This window comes from Lagopus leucura, unplaced genomic scaffold (genome assembly GCF_019238085.1).
Source record: "Lagopus leucura isolate 7727_CA_CO unplaced genomic scaffold, USGS_WTPT01 Super-Scaffold_100002, whole genome shotgun sequence".
In the NCBI taxonomy this organism is placed as follows: Eukaryota; Metazoa; Chordata; class Aves; order Galliformes; family Phasianidae; genus Lagopus; species Lagopus leucura.
In genome coordinates, this window is record NW_024962263.1 from 45321880 (window position 1) to 45339882 (window position 18003).

The 18003-nt window shown below is 37.0% G+C and overlaps 1 protein-coding gene across 3 annotated transcripts in view; it reads left to right on the top strand.

Moving 5' to 3' along the window:
* The window catches only part of MIB1 (MIB E3 ubiquitin protein ligase 1), a 72243-nt gene that overhangs the window by 11801 nt on the left and 42439 nt on the right, over nucleotides 1-18003 (top strand). For all 3 annotated transcript variants that reach the window (XM_042870045.1, XM_042870046.1, XM_042870047.1), the window contains exons 3-10: nucleotides 485-614; nucleotides 2186-2290; nucleotides 9498-9564; nucleotides 12700-12904; nucleotides 14618-14801; nucleotides 15051-15195; nucleotides 16469-16602; nucleotides 17573-17680. In XM_042870045.1, coding sequence (XP_042725979.1) covers nucleotides 485-614; nucleotides 2186-2290; nucleotides 9498-9564; nucleotides 12700-12904; nucleotides 14618-14801; nucleotides 15051-15195; nucleotides 16469-16602; nucleotides 17573-17680 — 1078 coding nt within the window. The remainder of the gene's footprint in view (nucleotides 1-484; nucleotides 615-2185; nucleotides 2291-9497; nucleotides 9565-12699; nucleotides 12905-14617; nucleotides 14802-15050; nucleotides 15196-16468; nucleotides 16603-17572; nucleotides 17681-18003) is intronic.

Here is an 18003-nt window from a genome sequence, read left to right on the forward strand (position 1 = left end):
CAATCTGTAGTATGTAAAAAATGTCTGAGGCATAGGAAGGGGAAAAAATGTAGTTCCTTTACTTGGTACAATTCTGAATAATTGCAGAAATGTAATGCCTCATGTGCGTCAGAGACAAATAGGATTGTGTTGTTCAAGTCTGTTTCTTTGCTGATTTTAATCATATTTAATATGAGTACAGCTAGTATGCAGCTAATCGCAGTTTGGTAGTGGGAAGCTTGGGGAAGAAATTAGCAGAATTAAAAGCTAGTTCTAAGCATATGATAAAACATACTTAGTAACATGATAGCTTTTTGTCTTATGGACTGCTGTTCAAATTGCAAATTTGTTGATGATTCACATACTGAGATCTGCATTTGTTTAGTTATTTTATTCAAGATGATCTCTTTTCCCACTCCCAAAGATTCATCTTGAACTTTCTTTATTATCTTGACATTTTTGGGTGGTTTTGTTTTTTTTTTTGTTTTGTTTTTAATAACTTCAGGGTATTGCTGGAGTCTCGCCGTAAATCAAAGAAAATTACAGCAAGAGGAATCTTTGCAGGTGCCAGAGTGGTGCGAGGAGTTGACTGGCAATGGGAAGATCAAGATGGTGGCAATGGGCGTAGGGGAAAGGTAAAAACAAAAACAAACAAAAAACCACAACTGTCTTTAATAAAAAGTTGCTTTTCTGTGTAGTAATGTAATGAGCTTGGTGGCCTTTCTAACTGAAGAGTACAAATAGCACCATAGTTAGTCATTTCTGAATCCTACTCTATAATGCCTAAGCACTTAAAAAAGGAGGGAGCGTGTAACATGGCCAGTTCATTGAAATTCACATTTTTACAGTTCCAGTGTGAAATTTTTAAACTACCATATATTTGTCTTTGCTGTTCTGCCTATGACAGGCTTTAAGATTTGAGTTTATTTATCTCAGCATTACTAGAGCTGGTATGAAAATAGACCTCTCAAGCATAGCCTTTACTGGTCACTACTGCACTGTGTGGTCTGATTGCTTCTGAGTCATCACATTTGTCTTGGTTTTAAGTGCTTACACCGTAGATTTGTTTTTAATTAGATTATTATAGAGACTATCTCAATTTAATGTGAGAACTTTGCAAGTTCTGGTTGTGTATGCTACATTACTGGACATAATGAGTTTTTTGACACCATTTATAATTTAAAAAAAAAAAAAATGACTGGAGAATTGGATTGCACTGAATGATGTGAAAAACTTGCAGATGTTGTGATTTGCAACAACCTAAACTTACCTGGAACTAAGGAAAGTTTGTTTTAAGTATGAACTTAAGCAGGGCAAGTAAGATAGGCGATGTCTTTTATTACTGTACATGGGCTATTATTAATTACAGTCTTGGACTTCTGAGCATTTCATTTTGGATTTTATTCAGAGGAAATAATAAATTTAAATATCTTTGAGATATTCACATATAGTTTATTTTCAACTTGATTCTTTACCCTTTGCTCTGAATTGTGTGGGATATTTTGATATTTGCTAAACAAGGTACTTGTGTTGATTTTATGGGCTAAACTAGAATGAGTGAGATATGCATAAAATGGAATTGTGTGTGAAGTGTTTTCAAGATGGATATAAACTAGGAATACAGAAAAGAACAGAAACAGTTTTAAAATAAAGGTACATAAAGGCAAACTGGAAGTTAATTCTTTGAGTAATAGAAGTGTTTTGAGAATTTGCTGCATGGCCTCATGATTTCAGAAACGTCAAGGAAAGTCCTTTTCACTTCCCTTCTTTTGTCCTGTTGTTGAACAGATTGGCTCTGTAAATAAAACCTTGTTTCTTCACAGTATTCTGCCACTTGGCTAATGTAGGTTAAACAAAATTTGTCATTCTCTTTTCCTTACTGAAACACTTTCTAGTAAGAATTTGTCAGGGGATCATAATACAATTTTTGTTCTGTACTTTAGTAAGGTTATCTACTATATATATATATATTATATATATAAAGAAAAATAGGCCTATGAACATATACATATAGTGTACATATACAGACTACTATTTTATTAAGACACCTAGGGAATGGTTCTAATAGCAGTTATGAAGAGTTACAAGAAATGTTTGATGAAATTCAGCAGAGCTGTTTTATTTATGTGAAGGGATCAATAAGATTTTAAGTTCCAGTAGTTTTTCTGAATCTTTGTTATACCAATGATTTCTTACTTTTAAATAGGTAACTGAAATCCAAGATTGGAGCGCGTCAAGTCCGCACAGTGCAGCATACGTTCTTTGGGACAATGGTGCTAAAAACCTTTACAGAGTTGGCTTTGAGGGCATGGTAAGCATAAAGGAAGATAAAGGGTAAAATGCTTAGTGGGGGAAGGGTAGCAAGAATAACTTGAGCTTTATTCTGCTGCTTTTCTAATATCCTTTGTCAGTTTGCATGCTGTTAGCCGGGTCATTGTGAATACAGCTGTATGGATTATACATATGTATTAGGAAAAAAAGTCTGATCTGGGAATTCATAAAATGTGAGTAATTTAAAGTTGGGATGCTTTTTGCCTGAGTGTATAGTAAATATTTATGTTGCATACAACGATTGTTGTGCTAATAATGTGCTTAAATTAAAATTCAAAAAGGAAAAAAGCTTTCTTGTGAAGTTCTTAAAGACCTTAGCTTTTAACTCTTGAACTCCTAAGTTCACTTCAAATTTTAGTCTGATTACTGCAAGATTTGCAGGTTTTAAGCTATAAGAAATGTTCAGAATCCTCTTGTGAGCAATTTTTTAGTTTTTATTTTTTGCACTGGGGAGATGTAGAATTACATTACCTGCATTTGTTTTAGCCAAAGGTTTTTCACTTCTGAACTTCTACAGCTACTCCTGCAGCTTTAGAGAGAAAATAGGTTAGATTCTAGCCAAAGTGCCTTCTGTTGCTGGGTTTTCATATCCTAATGTGGGTCAGGGAAAGGTTACTTTGATTATCAGCTTCTTATAACAGCTTAATCAACATTTTCTTTGCATGATTTTTGTTTGATAATGCAGAGGAAAGCCATGTTAACATTAAGGTGTCATTTTGTCAGATGCGTATCAGTAATAAAATCTGTATGACCAGTTTGCTTCTTTTTGGAGAGTAACATAACCTGCTTGCCTTATAGTCTTATTTGAAATAAAATATTTTTAGAATGAAACCAGAAATTAATACGATGTTAGCAGTAAATACATATTTTAATGTTGGATTTAGAAAGAGTAAATATCTGTGGTGCAGGTCAGCTTTTCTGATGCGTATTTTGGAAAGCTTATGTACTAATTTGTCAGTAATCTGAAACAGGTAGATGCTAAGCATAAAATACAAGTTATTATCGAGTGACATCCTTCCTGGTCCCCCCATTTTTAAAGAACATTTCTAATATGCTAGCAGAAGGGAAGAATAGTTATAGTAATATTTGATTGTGACGTGGAAAAGAATTTTAATTACTGAAGTATAGACAGACAGAGTTCAAGTGATTTTAATGTTTTTTATTTTTTGCAATTTCAGAGTTCTTGAATTAAAATTTATGGACTGCCTGATAGGGGATATAATGCTCTGGAATCATTAAATGTTCCTTTTGACAGCAGAAAAAGTCTGTTAAGATAAGCTGTACTCCGTTCTGAAATAAATGATTTTTGTTATTAAGGGAATAACTTATTTGTAAATCCACCTGTATTCGTTGGCAAACTTGTTGCATGAGGAAGTGTTAAATATTTCTAAAATACTTACCTGCTTCAATGGCTGTAAGCTGAACAGATAAGTAAACGCTTACCTTCCCCCTGAAATATGTACAAATAGAGATGTTTGATCCATCAAGTTAATAATTAACAAAAAATCTTTTAAATTGTTCATGAAATGCCATAAATACCCATAACATATAAAGAGTAATGTACTATACATTGGTATCTATATGTACGTATCAAAGATAATTTGAGGCTTTGTAGGTAGTGCTTACCTGATTGCAGTCCAACTCTGTGTTACTTTTGTCTTCGAGTACTTCTAATGAAAACAATTTTCCCCTCAGACAGAGTGGGCTCTTGGGTATCTGTGATACACATAAAGATGTGTTTTATGACTGATGAGTTGTGTGCCAATTTGTACATTGAATTATGGCTATTTCTAGTATTAATGCTGTATTATATAAAGCTGGCTTATAGACTATCATCTCACATATAGTTGGGGCAAACTTGTCTAGGGACTTAAGGATTGATTAAGAATGTCTTGAGAGTGTGGAAACAATATGCAGAGTGTATGTCCATGTAAATACAGCTGGGAGAGAGCAGTACTTGCAAATGAATAACACTTGACTCAGACACAAATGAAGCTGATTAAAGAAATGCAGCTTATTATTGTAAGTCAGGATTGCTTATTGATAGCTGACAGGCTGTGTCTGGTTCTCAAAATGAATCTATCTGCCTTGCCAGCTTTTCTGTGGGAGAGACAGGGATTGGCTACTAGGACAGCAGGTGCTGCCTGAGAATTTCCATTTATTTGCAGTCGAATCCTTACAGTTTTTACAGCTTTTAATAGAGTTTGCTGTGGTCGTGTTTACGTATGAAGTGGTTGAGGCATCCTGTATTTCTTTACGAAGTCTAGGAGTTTCTGCTGCCATCATGATGCAGAATGAGTCCCCGAAATAAAATCTGGTTTTATGGTGCTGCAGGGCTGAATAACACGTTTGTTATATCCATAGGAGGAATGAAGTACTGTGGACTAATGTGATTATCGGCAGCACTTGCACTTCATACAGTATATGTATTCAGAATCTAGGGCCAGACCAAGCTGTTAACCATGTTTTTGTATTTAAAGAGTGTGTGAACGCAGCCCTCTGCAATAAAAAGGATTATGCAGCATGGAATTAGAGAATCAAATGAGAACACTGTGATTAATGTTTTTGAGCTTGTTTATAGTTTTCATTTCTTCATATTAAGCACCTAAGGATGTAAAACTGTAAATCCGTTGGTGTTCGGTAGATTGATTTTGCTAGAAAAACTTCAGAAAGTGGTTCCACCAGCAAGCATGCCCTAAATCTATTTAATTATTTAGGAATTATTTCTGTGCTATTAAATTTCTTTGCTCTGACCACTTGCCTTTTCTGCTATGATTAACCTCCTCTTGTTTTTCATGATGAAGGATCTCCTTTCATCTATGGAGCTTCTGAAAGAAGTAACTGTAGTTCTCATCCATCATTGTCACAGTCATCTGTAAGCCATCTGTGTTTGTGTACTTTTTTTCTCACAAAAGTCTATATAGTTGAGTACATAAGGGAAACCAGGAGGATTTATTGTCCTGATGTTTTGATGTTGTTTTAAACTTTGTTTCTCATCCTGTTTGATACCTACTATCTGGTCATTACTTTTTAGGGGGTTACCTTTAAAAGATAATCCTTGGAATTACACTAGAGTAATTTCAGTAATTAGAGTGGTTTATTAACACACAATAAAAACAAAACAAAACCAAGGTAGATCTCTTGCCATGCTGTGCTTTGCAGGCGAGTGTTACAAACTATATAGAAATACACTTTCTTGTGCAGTTAGGACACAGAATGCAAGTCAGATCTTCAGCTGCCTAGTCCTTGATCTTGTCCCCTGTACCCGAAAAATGAGGGATTTCAGGAGGATTAACAAGCTTCTGGCTCATGAGCAGCTGTGGGATTGCTCTAAGACATGAATTTGCCTGGAACATGGCTCGGAAGCCCAAGAGTTACTGATTTCCATTGTTACTACAAGTGGCTTCTTCTGTACTGGCAAACTTTAACTTTGATGTCATTCAGAAAGTAGAGGTAGTTGTTTTTGAATAGTGGGAGGAGTGCAGTATTTACGTTTTTTTTGTATTTGTCAGTGAATTTTGTTTTGCTACTCTTTATGTGGCCTTACTTCTCTTCATTCTCCTGTAGTTTCAATGAAGCCCAGTTCTTCATCTCTCTGTAACTGAGTTGTTTAGAACTTATTTTCCTTAAGCAGAGATGCGCTTGTCCAATTTTGTTATTTGCTATATAAACCTACAAGCAAGACAATCATGAATTTAAAGCAGCCACCTTTAGAAAAGAGAGAGTTTGATGTGGGAAGTTTTTATATGTACTTATAATCAGCAGACAGATTGTAAGCCATTCATGCAGATATTGTCTGCAGTCTAATTTCCCCTGCAAGAGGCTGCTGTTAGCACCTTATGATTTCAGTTACTTTCTCTGCTGTCTTCTATTTTCTGCTTTTATTGCTTTTGCTACTATCAGCTCTTTGGAACTGAACGATTTAAATTCATTAGATTTGAAATAATGTGTTCCTTAAAACTTTTAGCTAAAACTAGGATTTGTCCAGTCCCTTGTCCAGTCCAGGATTTGTGCAGTCTGGTGACAATGCAGCATACACTGTCCTTCATTTTCCCTGTGAGGGCACACTTCTTTATCCTTAGATTGAAGACTTAAACAGATTTGTAGTGTGTTCACTGCTACCTTTCTCAGATGCCTGTACCTGGAGTACAGTATTGGTTGGAATAACTGTCAGATCAGTAGGAAGTTCTCTAGTATTTACTGCTGGTGTAGGCACTATTTCAGTGCATCTGGTACAAACGTTCTTTTTCTTAGCATCACGCCTGGTCTCCTTACTTCTGTAGACTTGTGTCCCTTATTTGAGTGGCTGGACACCCATGTTGATCAGAATAAATGAATTATTCCAGTAAGCAGCTGCTCCTTCAGCATAGTTTTACTCGTCAAGGTCAGGAATGATGCCCTCTTACACCATCTGCCAGCACTGTTGACATTGCTGTCATGCGCTTTTTTTTTTTATTCCCTGAAGATTTTATAATGTTGATGCTGTTGTTTTTTCAGTGGCATAATTGGATAGTAAGTCAAGTAAGCCATTCTCTGTATTTCGTATTTGGTTCATCAGGTCATGATCTTTATATAATTCAGTCATATACTCCTAGAACTCAAAGGGTTTTTTGGCAAAGTGAAGGAGGTAAGATGCTAGGAATGATAATTCCTCTAGGCAGAAACTGTTCATACTCGCTGCCTGAAAGCATCAACTGTTACTTGAAGTCTTGCTGTGTTGTGCTAAAATTTATTGCATATTCATTTTAGCCGTTTTCTTCTTGACTGGGGTTTTTGTCTCTTTTCTAAGTATACTAAAATTCCTGGGTTTTGGTATACTTGGCATTTTGTACTTGTATTTGTCATCTCCGAATGATCCACTTGTAAGACTCGTGCTCTTAGGACTTCTGAAAATCTGGGTGGAGTCAAGTGAACAACAGTACAGCAGAGCTTTTCAAGTGAGGAGAGGAGCTAGCAGTTGAAATGTACTTGGAATGTGAGTGTGCTGCGGCCAGGCTTGGGTGTGCTTAAGCCCCATCCTCGTTAGGGGCCTTCTTTCTCCCTCACAGTCCTGAGAGGAGGATGCCTTTGTACCACTTGCTTTTCAAGCCAAACTACTTCAGCAGAAGACAGCATGTTTTTTGGCTTTGGTAAAAATAGGAGCTAGTTTGTTTGAGGAGATTCATAGTTACTCAATCAGTTTTTCTGATAGTGAGTTAGAATAAGTACAATTTCCTGTCTTACAGCTCGTGGAGTTCTTTTCAGGCTTGGTTGTTGTGGAAGGAACTCTTTGCTGTAAATACAGGGTGTATCAGTTAGTTTTACTGTCCTAATCTCTGTCAGTACCTCAACTTTGAGTATGTTTTGTTTGATTTCTTCTCCTTTCTTTGGCGGAGGCTTATGTGGAAAAATAATCACTTTACTTTGCTTTTGTGTGGTAGTTAGATTGACTCCACAGTGTTGCTGGAATGAAGGCAATTGTGAAGCTGAGTCTGACCAGTAAGCTACAGCTTACTGTTACAGCTACACCCAAGTATGTGTACTGTTACACTCCAGAAATAACATGCCCCAGGCTGGCCAGTAAGAGAGAACGGATAGGTAGGCTTTTGTGTTATCCTGTGAAACTCGTGGTATTTCAGGCTGCTTCCTGAGAATTACTGTTTCAAGAGTGTAAGTAGTCTCTTTCTGCAGTGAGCTTTTAGCCATCACTTCTCTGTACATTAATTTTGGCTGTAATGCACCCAAACTTTACTTGTCTACAGGAAGAAATGTTTGGGACCTTTCTGCTCGGTGCTCAGAAGGGAACAGGAGCAGCACTCTCCCATCTGCTCCCGTTGGCTCACGTGCAGCCACCTGCTTGCTGCCTGACATGGGAGTCTGCATTCAGGGGATGAGACTGAGTGCTGCCCGGCTCATTTAGGGCCCCGTGGGCGTTCATTAGCTTGCCATCTGGTACGCTGGGACGGTTAGCAGCCCTTTGTTCTCGGCCCAGCGGAGGGCCGGCCTGCCCGCTGGGTGGCAGCACGCCACTGCACCCGGCTGAGCCCCTCTGCTTTATTGCTGCCCATGAGGTGTAGCTGTATGTCATTATTTCGATCTGCCTGTTTCTAATGGCTTTTCAGAATGTGGCAGTGCATTCTTCGTAAGTACGGGTGTACTCTGGGTTCTCTGTTTCTAGATGCTTAGCAGTTTCAAGTCACTGAGGGCAGTTGTGTGGCCAGCAGTGACTTGGTGATGTGGATGACTTGAGAGTTCATGATAATGCTTTTGCCAGTCAATAAACACAGAGTGTGGAGGAAAAATAGTTATTTATAAAAACAACATTTGTTTAGTTTTGATTGGTTACATTGCAGCCACCACCTGTCCCCTTTATTTCCTTCCCCCTTCCCTTAGAATATTCTGACATGTTTACAGACAGCACCCCATCTCCTTCCCAGCTCATCATGTACACTGAATGCCCTTTGTTTAGTGAGGATTGTTCTTCAAGGAGCAATGCCAGATGGTAGCCCTTTGGCGTGGAGGGTTACACATAGAAAGAATTAGAGGAAGGGAGAATTATAGGGACTCTGCTGGCTTTTTGAACAGGAGCTGGTTATCACTCTTGAAAGTTTTGTTCCCCAAATAATACAAAGTGATCTTTCTGGAGGCTTAGGCTTTTGAATGTTTCTCTTCAAGTGATTATGTGTAGCTCAGCATAATTAAACAAAAACAAAAACAAAAACCTAATATCTTTGTATTCCATGTATTCTTCATGGGAAATTCTTTGGTTTTTAGAATTTGCATGCCAGGTTTTATTTTCTAAGTTGTTAAAATATTTGTCAGAAAAAAAGTTGTGAAGAGGGGGCAGGACTGGTAAGTTTTAAGTGATATTATCATTGTCTGCAGATGCTTCTTTCTGCACTTGCAGTCGTATGCCTTTTTTATGGATAACTTCATAAAGCAATGCCAAGGAGGCTTATGATATTTTAACACCCTTTTGGAGTTAAAAATACCTTATATTTCACAGCCTTTTATATGGGTAAAAGTTACTAAAATCTTGAGAATGTCAGTGCTGACAACTTGGAAAGTATTTGAGCTTCTTTGGTTAGTGACTCTTATAACTTTCAGTTTTGCTTTATCGAATATATTTAAATTCTAGTTCCAGTGACCGATGTTATCCAGAAAACTCAGTCAGTAAGGACTAAAGTTGTCTTGATCTCTTTCCTTAGTCTGACCTGAAATGCGTCCAAGATGCAAAAGGAGGCTCTTTCTACAGAGACCATTGTCCTGTGTTAGGTGAGTTGAAAGCAAAGTAAATTTGCCTTGATCTGCGTTAATTATATGTAGTCTTGTTTTCTCTTTTCAAATTTGATCTAAAATTACAGCCCTTTATAGTGAATGTAAATGGTAGCATTTCTGTGTTAATAGTAGATTTCTCTTTCCGCAGTGTATTTGATGTCAGTGTGCCAAGTGAATGTGAGAGTACTGTTAAGCGTTGAAATCACATTGGGCACTACTTCTAGGGAGCCAAGTATCTATGCATTCTTACAAAGACTTAGAATCATAGAATCATCAAGGTTGAAAAAGATCGTCCAATCCAACTGTCCCCTGCTACCAATATTCCCTACTGAACCATGTCCTTTAGTACCACATCTAAATGTTTCTTGGACACCTCCAGGGATGGTGACTTCACCACCTCCCTGAGCAGCCTGTTCTTGTGCCCATTCACTTCTAAATAATCAGGTATGTTTAGAAAAGTGTATGTAACAGAGTTGATGTATACATAAGCAGGGTTATTTGAATGTATAATTCACCCTATTGCTTTATACTAGTAAGTAGTACTTGTTCTGAAATCTTGGTTCAAGTTTCCCCTATCTACTCTTGCACTGACTTATTTTTAGTGCCCTAGCTGGGCTTTAGGCATAGCAGAGTATACTGTAAGAATAATTGCCAAATGTTGTGTTTTCTGAAATACGGGCAAATTGGAATAAGTTCATGGATTACTGAGTACGAATTCCTCTATCTTAATATGTATTTCCTTGGTAAAAAAAACTTGGTCATAAAATGGGATGCTACAGAAAATTGTGCTTTTCTTCTTCAATTAGTTATACTTCAGTGCATTAAAAAAAAAAAAAAACAACACAAAACTCAAAAAACATTGGTGCTATTGACTTTTCTAAAGTAATGAGAATTCTGTTTGCTAGTCTTAGGGATTTGCAGCAGGAATTAAACTGAAGTATTACCTTCAATGTCTGTTCTTTTAGACAGTTGGTGAAAAAGTGAAAACAGTGAGGGTCTGTCTTGGTTAGAAAAGAACAAGTCATCACTTGGTTATGTGCTGTCATGTAGAGAAATTATGTGGAAGAAAAAAGATGAAGCACTCTGAACTTTGTGTTTTTTTCTGTGTACTTAAAATTAATTTTGTCTCTTTAGTCAGACATGAATAGGGATATAAAAATAAGTTCTTTATTACACAGGTAAACATAGGTTCTTATGGACAGCCTGTATTCATTGTGGTTCTAGCTTTAAAAGTATGCTTTCTACTGATTTTATTTTGTGCCTCACTGGTGACTTTTGTGATGAGGCAGGATGCAGTCACAGAAAATCTGCATTTGACAAGAAGTTGAAAGAATGGTGTCACTGAAAGTCAGGACTTACTCAGGAGAACCTTGAGTGAGCAAGAAATTCAGTAAATGGAGACCTTGTGGAATTTGAATGGAATTTTGCACACTTGTTGGTATAACCCCATATATCAGAACAAACTGGAAATTGGGGAGCCTTGATGAGGAAAACCTGGGTACTGAAGTGAATACTAAATTAATAGCAGCATGCCATCATTTATTTGCAAATAAAGCAAACTGGGTACTGGGCTGTGTTAGGAAACAGAATATGTTTATCTCCCTCTTACCAGAAGTGGTGAGGCAACACAGACAAAATGTGCTTTTAGCTCTGTTTTGGCAGAAAACAGGGCGGATTATTTCAGAGCTTATGCAAAGAGCTCGGACCATATAGCCTCCAAAGATCACATTCTCTGATTAACACTTCTAGAACTCTCTGCCATTTTTACTGTTTTGCTGTTTTTTTTTTCTCTTCTTGCTTAGGCTTCCCTGTCTAATCAGGGCTGTCTCTGCGATGTTTGTAATGCCTTCTGTTGAATAGTTTTCTATCTATGAAGTTCCATATTGGCAGTTTTTCTGAAGAAATATTCTTTAACTTAATTGTCCTTTGCATGGCTGTTTACCATCTCCTGTATTGTTGGTTTTTTTTCTTTCCCCAAAGGTAAAGGATGCAGACTATAGAGTTCTATGTACGTGTCTTTTAAACAAAGACTAGAACAGAAACAAGTCACTGTGACAACATGGGTGGTTGTAGAAATCAAAGTTCATTGAACATGAGCATCTATTCACAAGCGTGCTTCCTTCCACAGCAGTTTCTTCTTCAATAGTATCAAGTCTTTTCTTGGCCATTCTATCCTCTGCAGAATTACTGGCATTGCTAATTGCAGGACTACATCTGGTGTGGGTTTCGATCTCTGGAATTGGTCTCCTTCCAAAGAATGTTTTTTTGTCTCTGTGTCAGACTATTTTTTTCTACTTACTATTACAGCATGAGGACCCCTTCTCATATTGACTCTTGCCTAGGCAGCAGTATTGTTAAAGGAATTCTGCTGACCATCTCCTATGCAACCAATATTGTCACTGAACTCAATGTACATGAGTTCTGTGGTTGTCACTCTGCTATTCTGTGGATGGCAGCAGATAGCATCCTTTGTTTCAATCAGTGAGCAGTTGTACAACTTTCTTCTCTCATCAGTTACCGCAGTTTGAGGTGTGTGGATGTATGCTCTTTTCCATCAGCTGTTGACTTCTTGTAATGATGTCTTTTGAAAGCAAGCATTGTCCATGGTGGAGGTTTTTTGCCCCCAAATTTGCAAGTTTCCTTTTTTGTAGTCACTTAGACCACTAAAGACACTTCCATTATTCATCATTCTGGAGATAGTCTTTTGCCAGTTCTTTTTCGGCATTCATGGGCTGACTGAATTCAAAACCACTTTCTATAAGCATTTTGCTAGTCTTTCAATCTATGAATGGTTAGGTGGCACTTTGTATGTGATTACCTCAAAACTATCAGAACTAGACATTTCCATATGTCTAGCACCATATGATAGCTATTACATCTTGGTTAGAAGCCATAGTGGAAGAAGGGCTTAGTATTTACCACCTTTTTTACTTGCCTTGAAACCTCAAGAATAATAGATTATTTAATACCCAGAGATTCAGCGTTTTTAACCTGTTTGTATTTGTTTTAGCTCTTGACCACTACAGTTTTGTAGATATGGGGCCTCATGGTTATCAGCTGTGTCAGAAATCTTTTTCAGATTGCTTGGAAAATTACTGTGGTCATGTGAACCCCTTTTATTTTCTATTTTAGGTGAACAAAATGGTAACAGAAATCCTGGTGGTCTGCAAATTGGTGACCTTGTAAACATTGACCTTGATTTGGAAATTGTACAGTCTTTGCAGCATGGTCATGGAGGATGGACTGATGGCATGTTTGAAACCTTAACAACAACTGGAACAGTTTGTGGCATTGATGAGGATCATGACATTGTGGTACAATATCCAAGTGGCAACAGGTTTGTTTTATAGTCTCTGATGTTCATAATCACAAACTTTGCCTTTGGCACGTGTGATCAGTTACTGCCAGAGAGGTTCTGTTCTGCTTGTGTGTATATTAAGATATCTCTGAGGATTTTTATATTTCTTTTGCAATATGTAATGAGGGCTTATATAACCTCTGAACTTAAAGGATTTAAAGCTGTAGTAGGACAGCGAGATTTGTTGCCTTTCAAACTTAGAAAAAGGTTGAGTCCAAAATAATGAAGTTGTGGAATATCTTATTTCTGAAATGTTGTGTTTTACACAGTGCTTGTTTTTTTATTATTATGAAGTACCTCAAGGTTTCAGGGAGAATGATAAGAGCAGTGTAATGTAGAGTTTCAGGAAAACAGGTTAAGAGAATTGGTGATGAATGTCCTTGTTGGGAATCTCATTTAATAGTCTAGATACATTGACTTGATCTGTATCTAGCTTTTTTTTTTTTTTTTTAATCAATGGGGTATTAGTTTGGGTAGATGTGAAGCAGGAATAGGAAGTGTTGGGGAACTTGTTGCCAAAACCACTTAGTTCAAGCCAGATTTCATGTTCTGTGAGCTGCTTTGATGCTAACAGGGTTCAAACACAGCTGTACTGATAGATATGAGCTAATATGTCCAAATGGTTTTGTCATTTTGCTTACAGGTACTGGTTTTCTCTTTAAAAACCAGCCAATGAGTAGATCATTATTTCAGTTCTGCCTGGAGACTGACCTATTTAATTTGTCCCAAAAGAGCTAAGAATCATTGTGCTTGATGAACTCATGTGGTTAGTGATTGCTCACCACTCTAATCTACTTACAAAAAAAAAAAAATGTATCAAGATTAATATCTATCAAGATTAGTGTCAATGTATTCAGGCTTTTCCTCTGGATATTGCTTGTTAATATTGCAAAGTAATGCAAACATCTTTTTTCTCAACTAATAGGAGCCGTAGGGATGCAAGTACCATTTTGTCTGATAATTGTGGCTATAGAGGCAATCAGAGGAGCTAATCTATATCGTGTTGTTTTTTTTTTTTCCTTGACTTTCATCAGTCACCTGATGCTTCTCGACCAGATCGAACAGTTGAATGCAAGTCAGTCCTGGAACAAATTACATATAAAGCGCAGACTACCTTATTTAAATACTGGAATATAATCAGGCATAAAAACAGCTAAATTTCTGTAAAACAATAAAATTGATAGTGGAAAAATAGGATAGCTCATTTCAAATTCAGGTGCATCTTGACCATGCATTTGATTGGAGAATCTTTTTATAATTCCATATAGCATCTTCTGACTTTGGAGAGGAGGAGCAACATCCAGAGTTCTTCCCTTGTTGTTTCTTGACAGTACAGTCGTTTGTGAGACAACTCAATCTTTCCCATTCCAATTTGACTCCTTCTTGCCCTAGAATAATAATAATAATTAAAAAAACTACTTTCAAGAATATTACATTGTCATGAGCTGTTAGCTTGTAAGACATTTCTTCTTTGCTTCAGTAATTTACATCTCCGAGGATGGCAGTATTCAACTGATGAGCCACATTCACTAATCTGGGCAAGAAGCAGTTAACAACATGTGCTGCAGCATCAATTTACGGGAAGGTTTAGGCATTCAAGCAGAACCTTATTCAGTTTATTTATTAACATTTTTTTAAACATTCATTTCACTTCCCAAGTTTAAAACCTACTTCAAATGATTCTTTGTCTAGGTGGACATTTAATCCAGCTGTTCTCACCAAAGCCAATGTTGTCCGAAGTGGAGATGCTGCTCAAGGTGCAGAAGGAGGTACTTCTCAGTTTCAAGTGGGTGACCTTGTTCAAGTGTGCTATGATTTGGAGCGAATCAAGCTTCTTCAGAGAGGTCATGGAGAGTGGGCTGAAGCAATGCTTCCTGTAAGTTGCTGTATGTTTGGACTCAGGGTGATTAAACTTATATTTCTGGTTATGATTGTTAATAATACCTGGAGGCCATGAAAGTGTCAGAGAAAGAATATTTAACCAAACAATAGCCTGATTAAATTTAGAAGGATTAGTAACTGAATTATTATACAACTGATTTGATAAAAATTGTTTTCTGTAATGTTCAGATATCTAACTACTTTATTCGTAGTATATTTACTTAAGATGTTTCCTTCCCTGCAGACTTTAGGTAAAGTTGGTCGTGTCCAGCAGATTTATTCAGACAGTGACTTAAAGGTAGAGGTTTGTGGGACATCTTGGACATATAATCCAGCAGCTGTCTCAAAGGTGGCATCAGCAGGATCTGCTATAAGTAATGCATCTGGTGGTAAGTTTAAATAATAACCAGTAATGAATGTGTGACAAGTACTTGTGTTAATCACAGAATTGTTAAATACTGGTACAGAGCTTGTATGTAAGGTTAATAAAACTCAAGGCTTGATGTTTGGCTACTCCAATATTACTCTTCATGGGGAGATGAAAGGAGAAGCTTGCAGTAGGTATGGAGTTGTATATAGTTGTTATCTTGATAGATGCAAAATCAAATGTGTGATTCTCTTTGGCTACACTGCAAGTATATCTTTGGAGACCAGCACTGAAGGCTTTAAAGCTGGAGTGATAAGAAGGGATGATCAAATATACTTTGGCTAATCATAGTGGGAAATTTTTTATAGGCTACATAAGTACATTTCATTTCTGTTGAACCTGCTCACGTTCATAGAATTGTAGAATGGCCTGGGTTGAAAAGGACCACAACAATCATCTAGTTTCAACCCCCCTGCTATGTGCAGTGTTGCCAACCAGCAGACCAGCCTGCCTAGAGCCACATCCAGCCTGGCCTTGAATGCCTCCAGGGATGGGGCATCCACAGCCTCCTTGGGCAACCTGTTCCAGTGCATCACCACCCTCTGTGTGGAAAAACTTCCTCCTAACATCTAACCTAAGCCTCCCCTGTCTCAGTTTAAAACCATTCCACCTTGTCCTAAAGTGTGTTCATCTAATACTGATGGCAGGAAGATTATCCAGTACATGTTTTGTGTTCTATTGACAGTTTCATTCATCAGTTGTACTAAAATGTCTTTTTTCTTTGTCATAGCTAATTGTTTTTTTTTCCCCCTTCACATATTTACTCTGTCAAGAAATATTTATACATAGGCTTTTAGACTTTTTCATAGGGATTGTGAGCATAGATACAGTGAATGTTCTCCAAAAAAGGAAATAAAATAGAAAAAAGACACACAGTGACTATGATAATAGAAGGCAGAAATTAGACAAAGTTAAGATAGAAGACTAAGAATCCTGGTACATCAACATGTCAATCTGTATTTTTACCTGCTCCCCCTCCTTTCTGTATTTTGTGGTAGACAAGCTATTTGTGGTTTAAAAAAAACCCCTTCTGTTCTGAAATACTTGATGTGATTGTCTCAACTATTTAAGGGGATCAGGATTCCGGATTTATTGAAAACCCTATAATAATTTAAAGGTGGTTTGTGTATTACTAGTTACATGTCTTTAGAATTGTGACAATCTTTGCTGTTGTTTTTCCTGTTCTTTTGTGGCTAGAATTGTAGTCTTAACTGTGGTCTGTTTAATAAATGTAGAGAGACTGTCCCAGCTATTGAAGAAATTATTTGAAACCCAAGAATCTGGAGATCTCAATGAAGAATTGGTTAAAGCTGCTGCCAATGGAGATGTTGCTAAAGTGGAAGATCTGCTAAAGAGACCAGATGTGGATGTGAGTTACAGGGGTCTTGTAATGCTAATGGTATATAGATATCCTTAGCCAATCAGTAGCATGCTTGCATAGAAGTAATATGCCTTGTTCCAGTGCATCATCTCCTGTTTGTTTTCCTTTGAATTGTGCAGAGGGATGTCTGAAATGCTGCTTAATACCCTGTTTCAGTGGGCAAGTTTTGTTATGCTGTCTGCTGTGAATAAAAGTGTCTTCAGTCCTATGTCTTCCAGAGTCAGGGCAGAGAGTTAAACTCTCACAATTAATGAAGGGTGTCAGACCTCTTTTGTTTTTAGAGAATAGGAGGAGGGAGGGTAGGTTTGGATGAGTGGATTTTTGTGTTTTTTTTTTCTCTATGTTCATAAGGTAGATCACCTAATCTCTCCAGATACTGTTTCCCAAATTGTTTAGTCACATTACTGTGTAATTAGACAGAAAATGTTTAAGGACTCGATTCGGGAAAAACAAAATCACAATCGGAGTTTTTTGTCACTAGAACAGTAGGTATCCTTGTAGGAAGTAGATTAATCTCCATCAATTCCAAGAGTTAGTTTGTAGCTCAAGATTATATAAAGCATGATATTCTGTTCAGGTTGACTTTTGTTGTTGACGTAAATTAGAAAATGAAGTGTAACTTAGAGCAGAGAACAGACATCATTATTAGGCCTATTTTTAAAAGCTTATCTTTACAGAGGCCCAAAGGTAATCTATATACATTTTTTAATCCAGCTGTCATTAAGATCTTAATGTGTTAAATAAATGCTTCTTCTTTCCTTCATTCTAGCTAATGCTGTGAAAATAAGATAGCGTAGACCTAGGAGGAGGTGATGTCAAAAAGGCAGCTTTCTAAAAATCGTTCATTTTCTAGTCTTGTGTTTGATTCAGTAATATACTCTGTTTTCTAAGGCACTTGCATGTATGCAGTGTCTCGTAGGGCTATGTGCATTTATCTCAAAGTGTTAATTGCTTCCAGGTAAATGGACAGTGTGCTGGACACACAGCTATGCAAGCAGCTAGTCAGAATGGCCATGTTGACATTTTGAAGTTGCTTCTGAAACAGAATGTGGATGTAGAAGCAGAGGTAAATGAAATATTTCAAATATTCTTTTTGTACCCTTACATTTTAAACTTACCTACGCACATGAATAGCATATCTATTGGAGTTGCTTTCCTGCAATAATTTATAAATTCTTCTGGTTTTATTTTAGTTTGCACTACATGCAACTATGTTTCTAAGCTTTCTAACATGTTTCTTTCTGATGACAGGTTAACTACTTTTGCTTTTTTGATTGATTGATAGATAGCTATTAAAAAAACAAGCAGAGTAACAAAGGGTGTAGAAAAATTTTACTTTTTTTAACAGTATGTAACCAGGTTGCAGAGAAATGAATAGACTATCTTTTC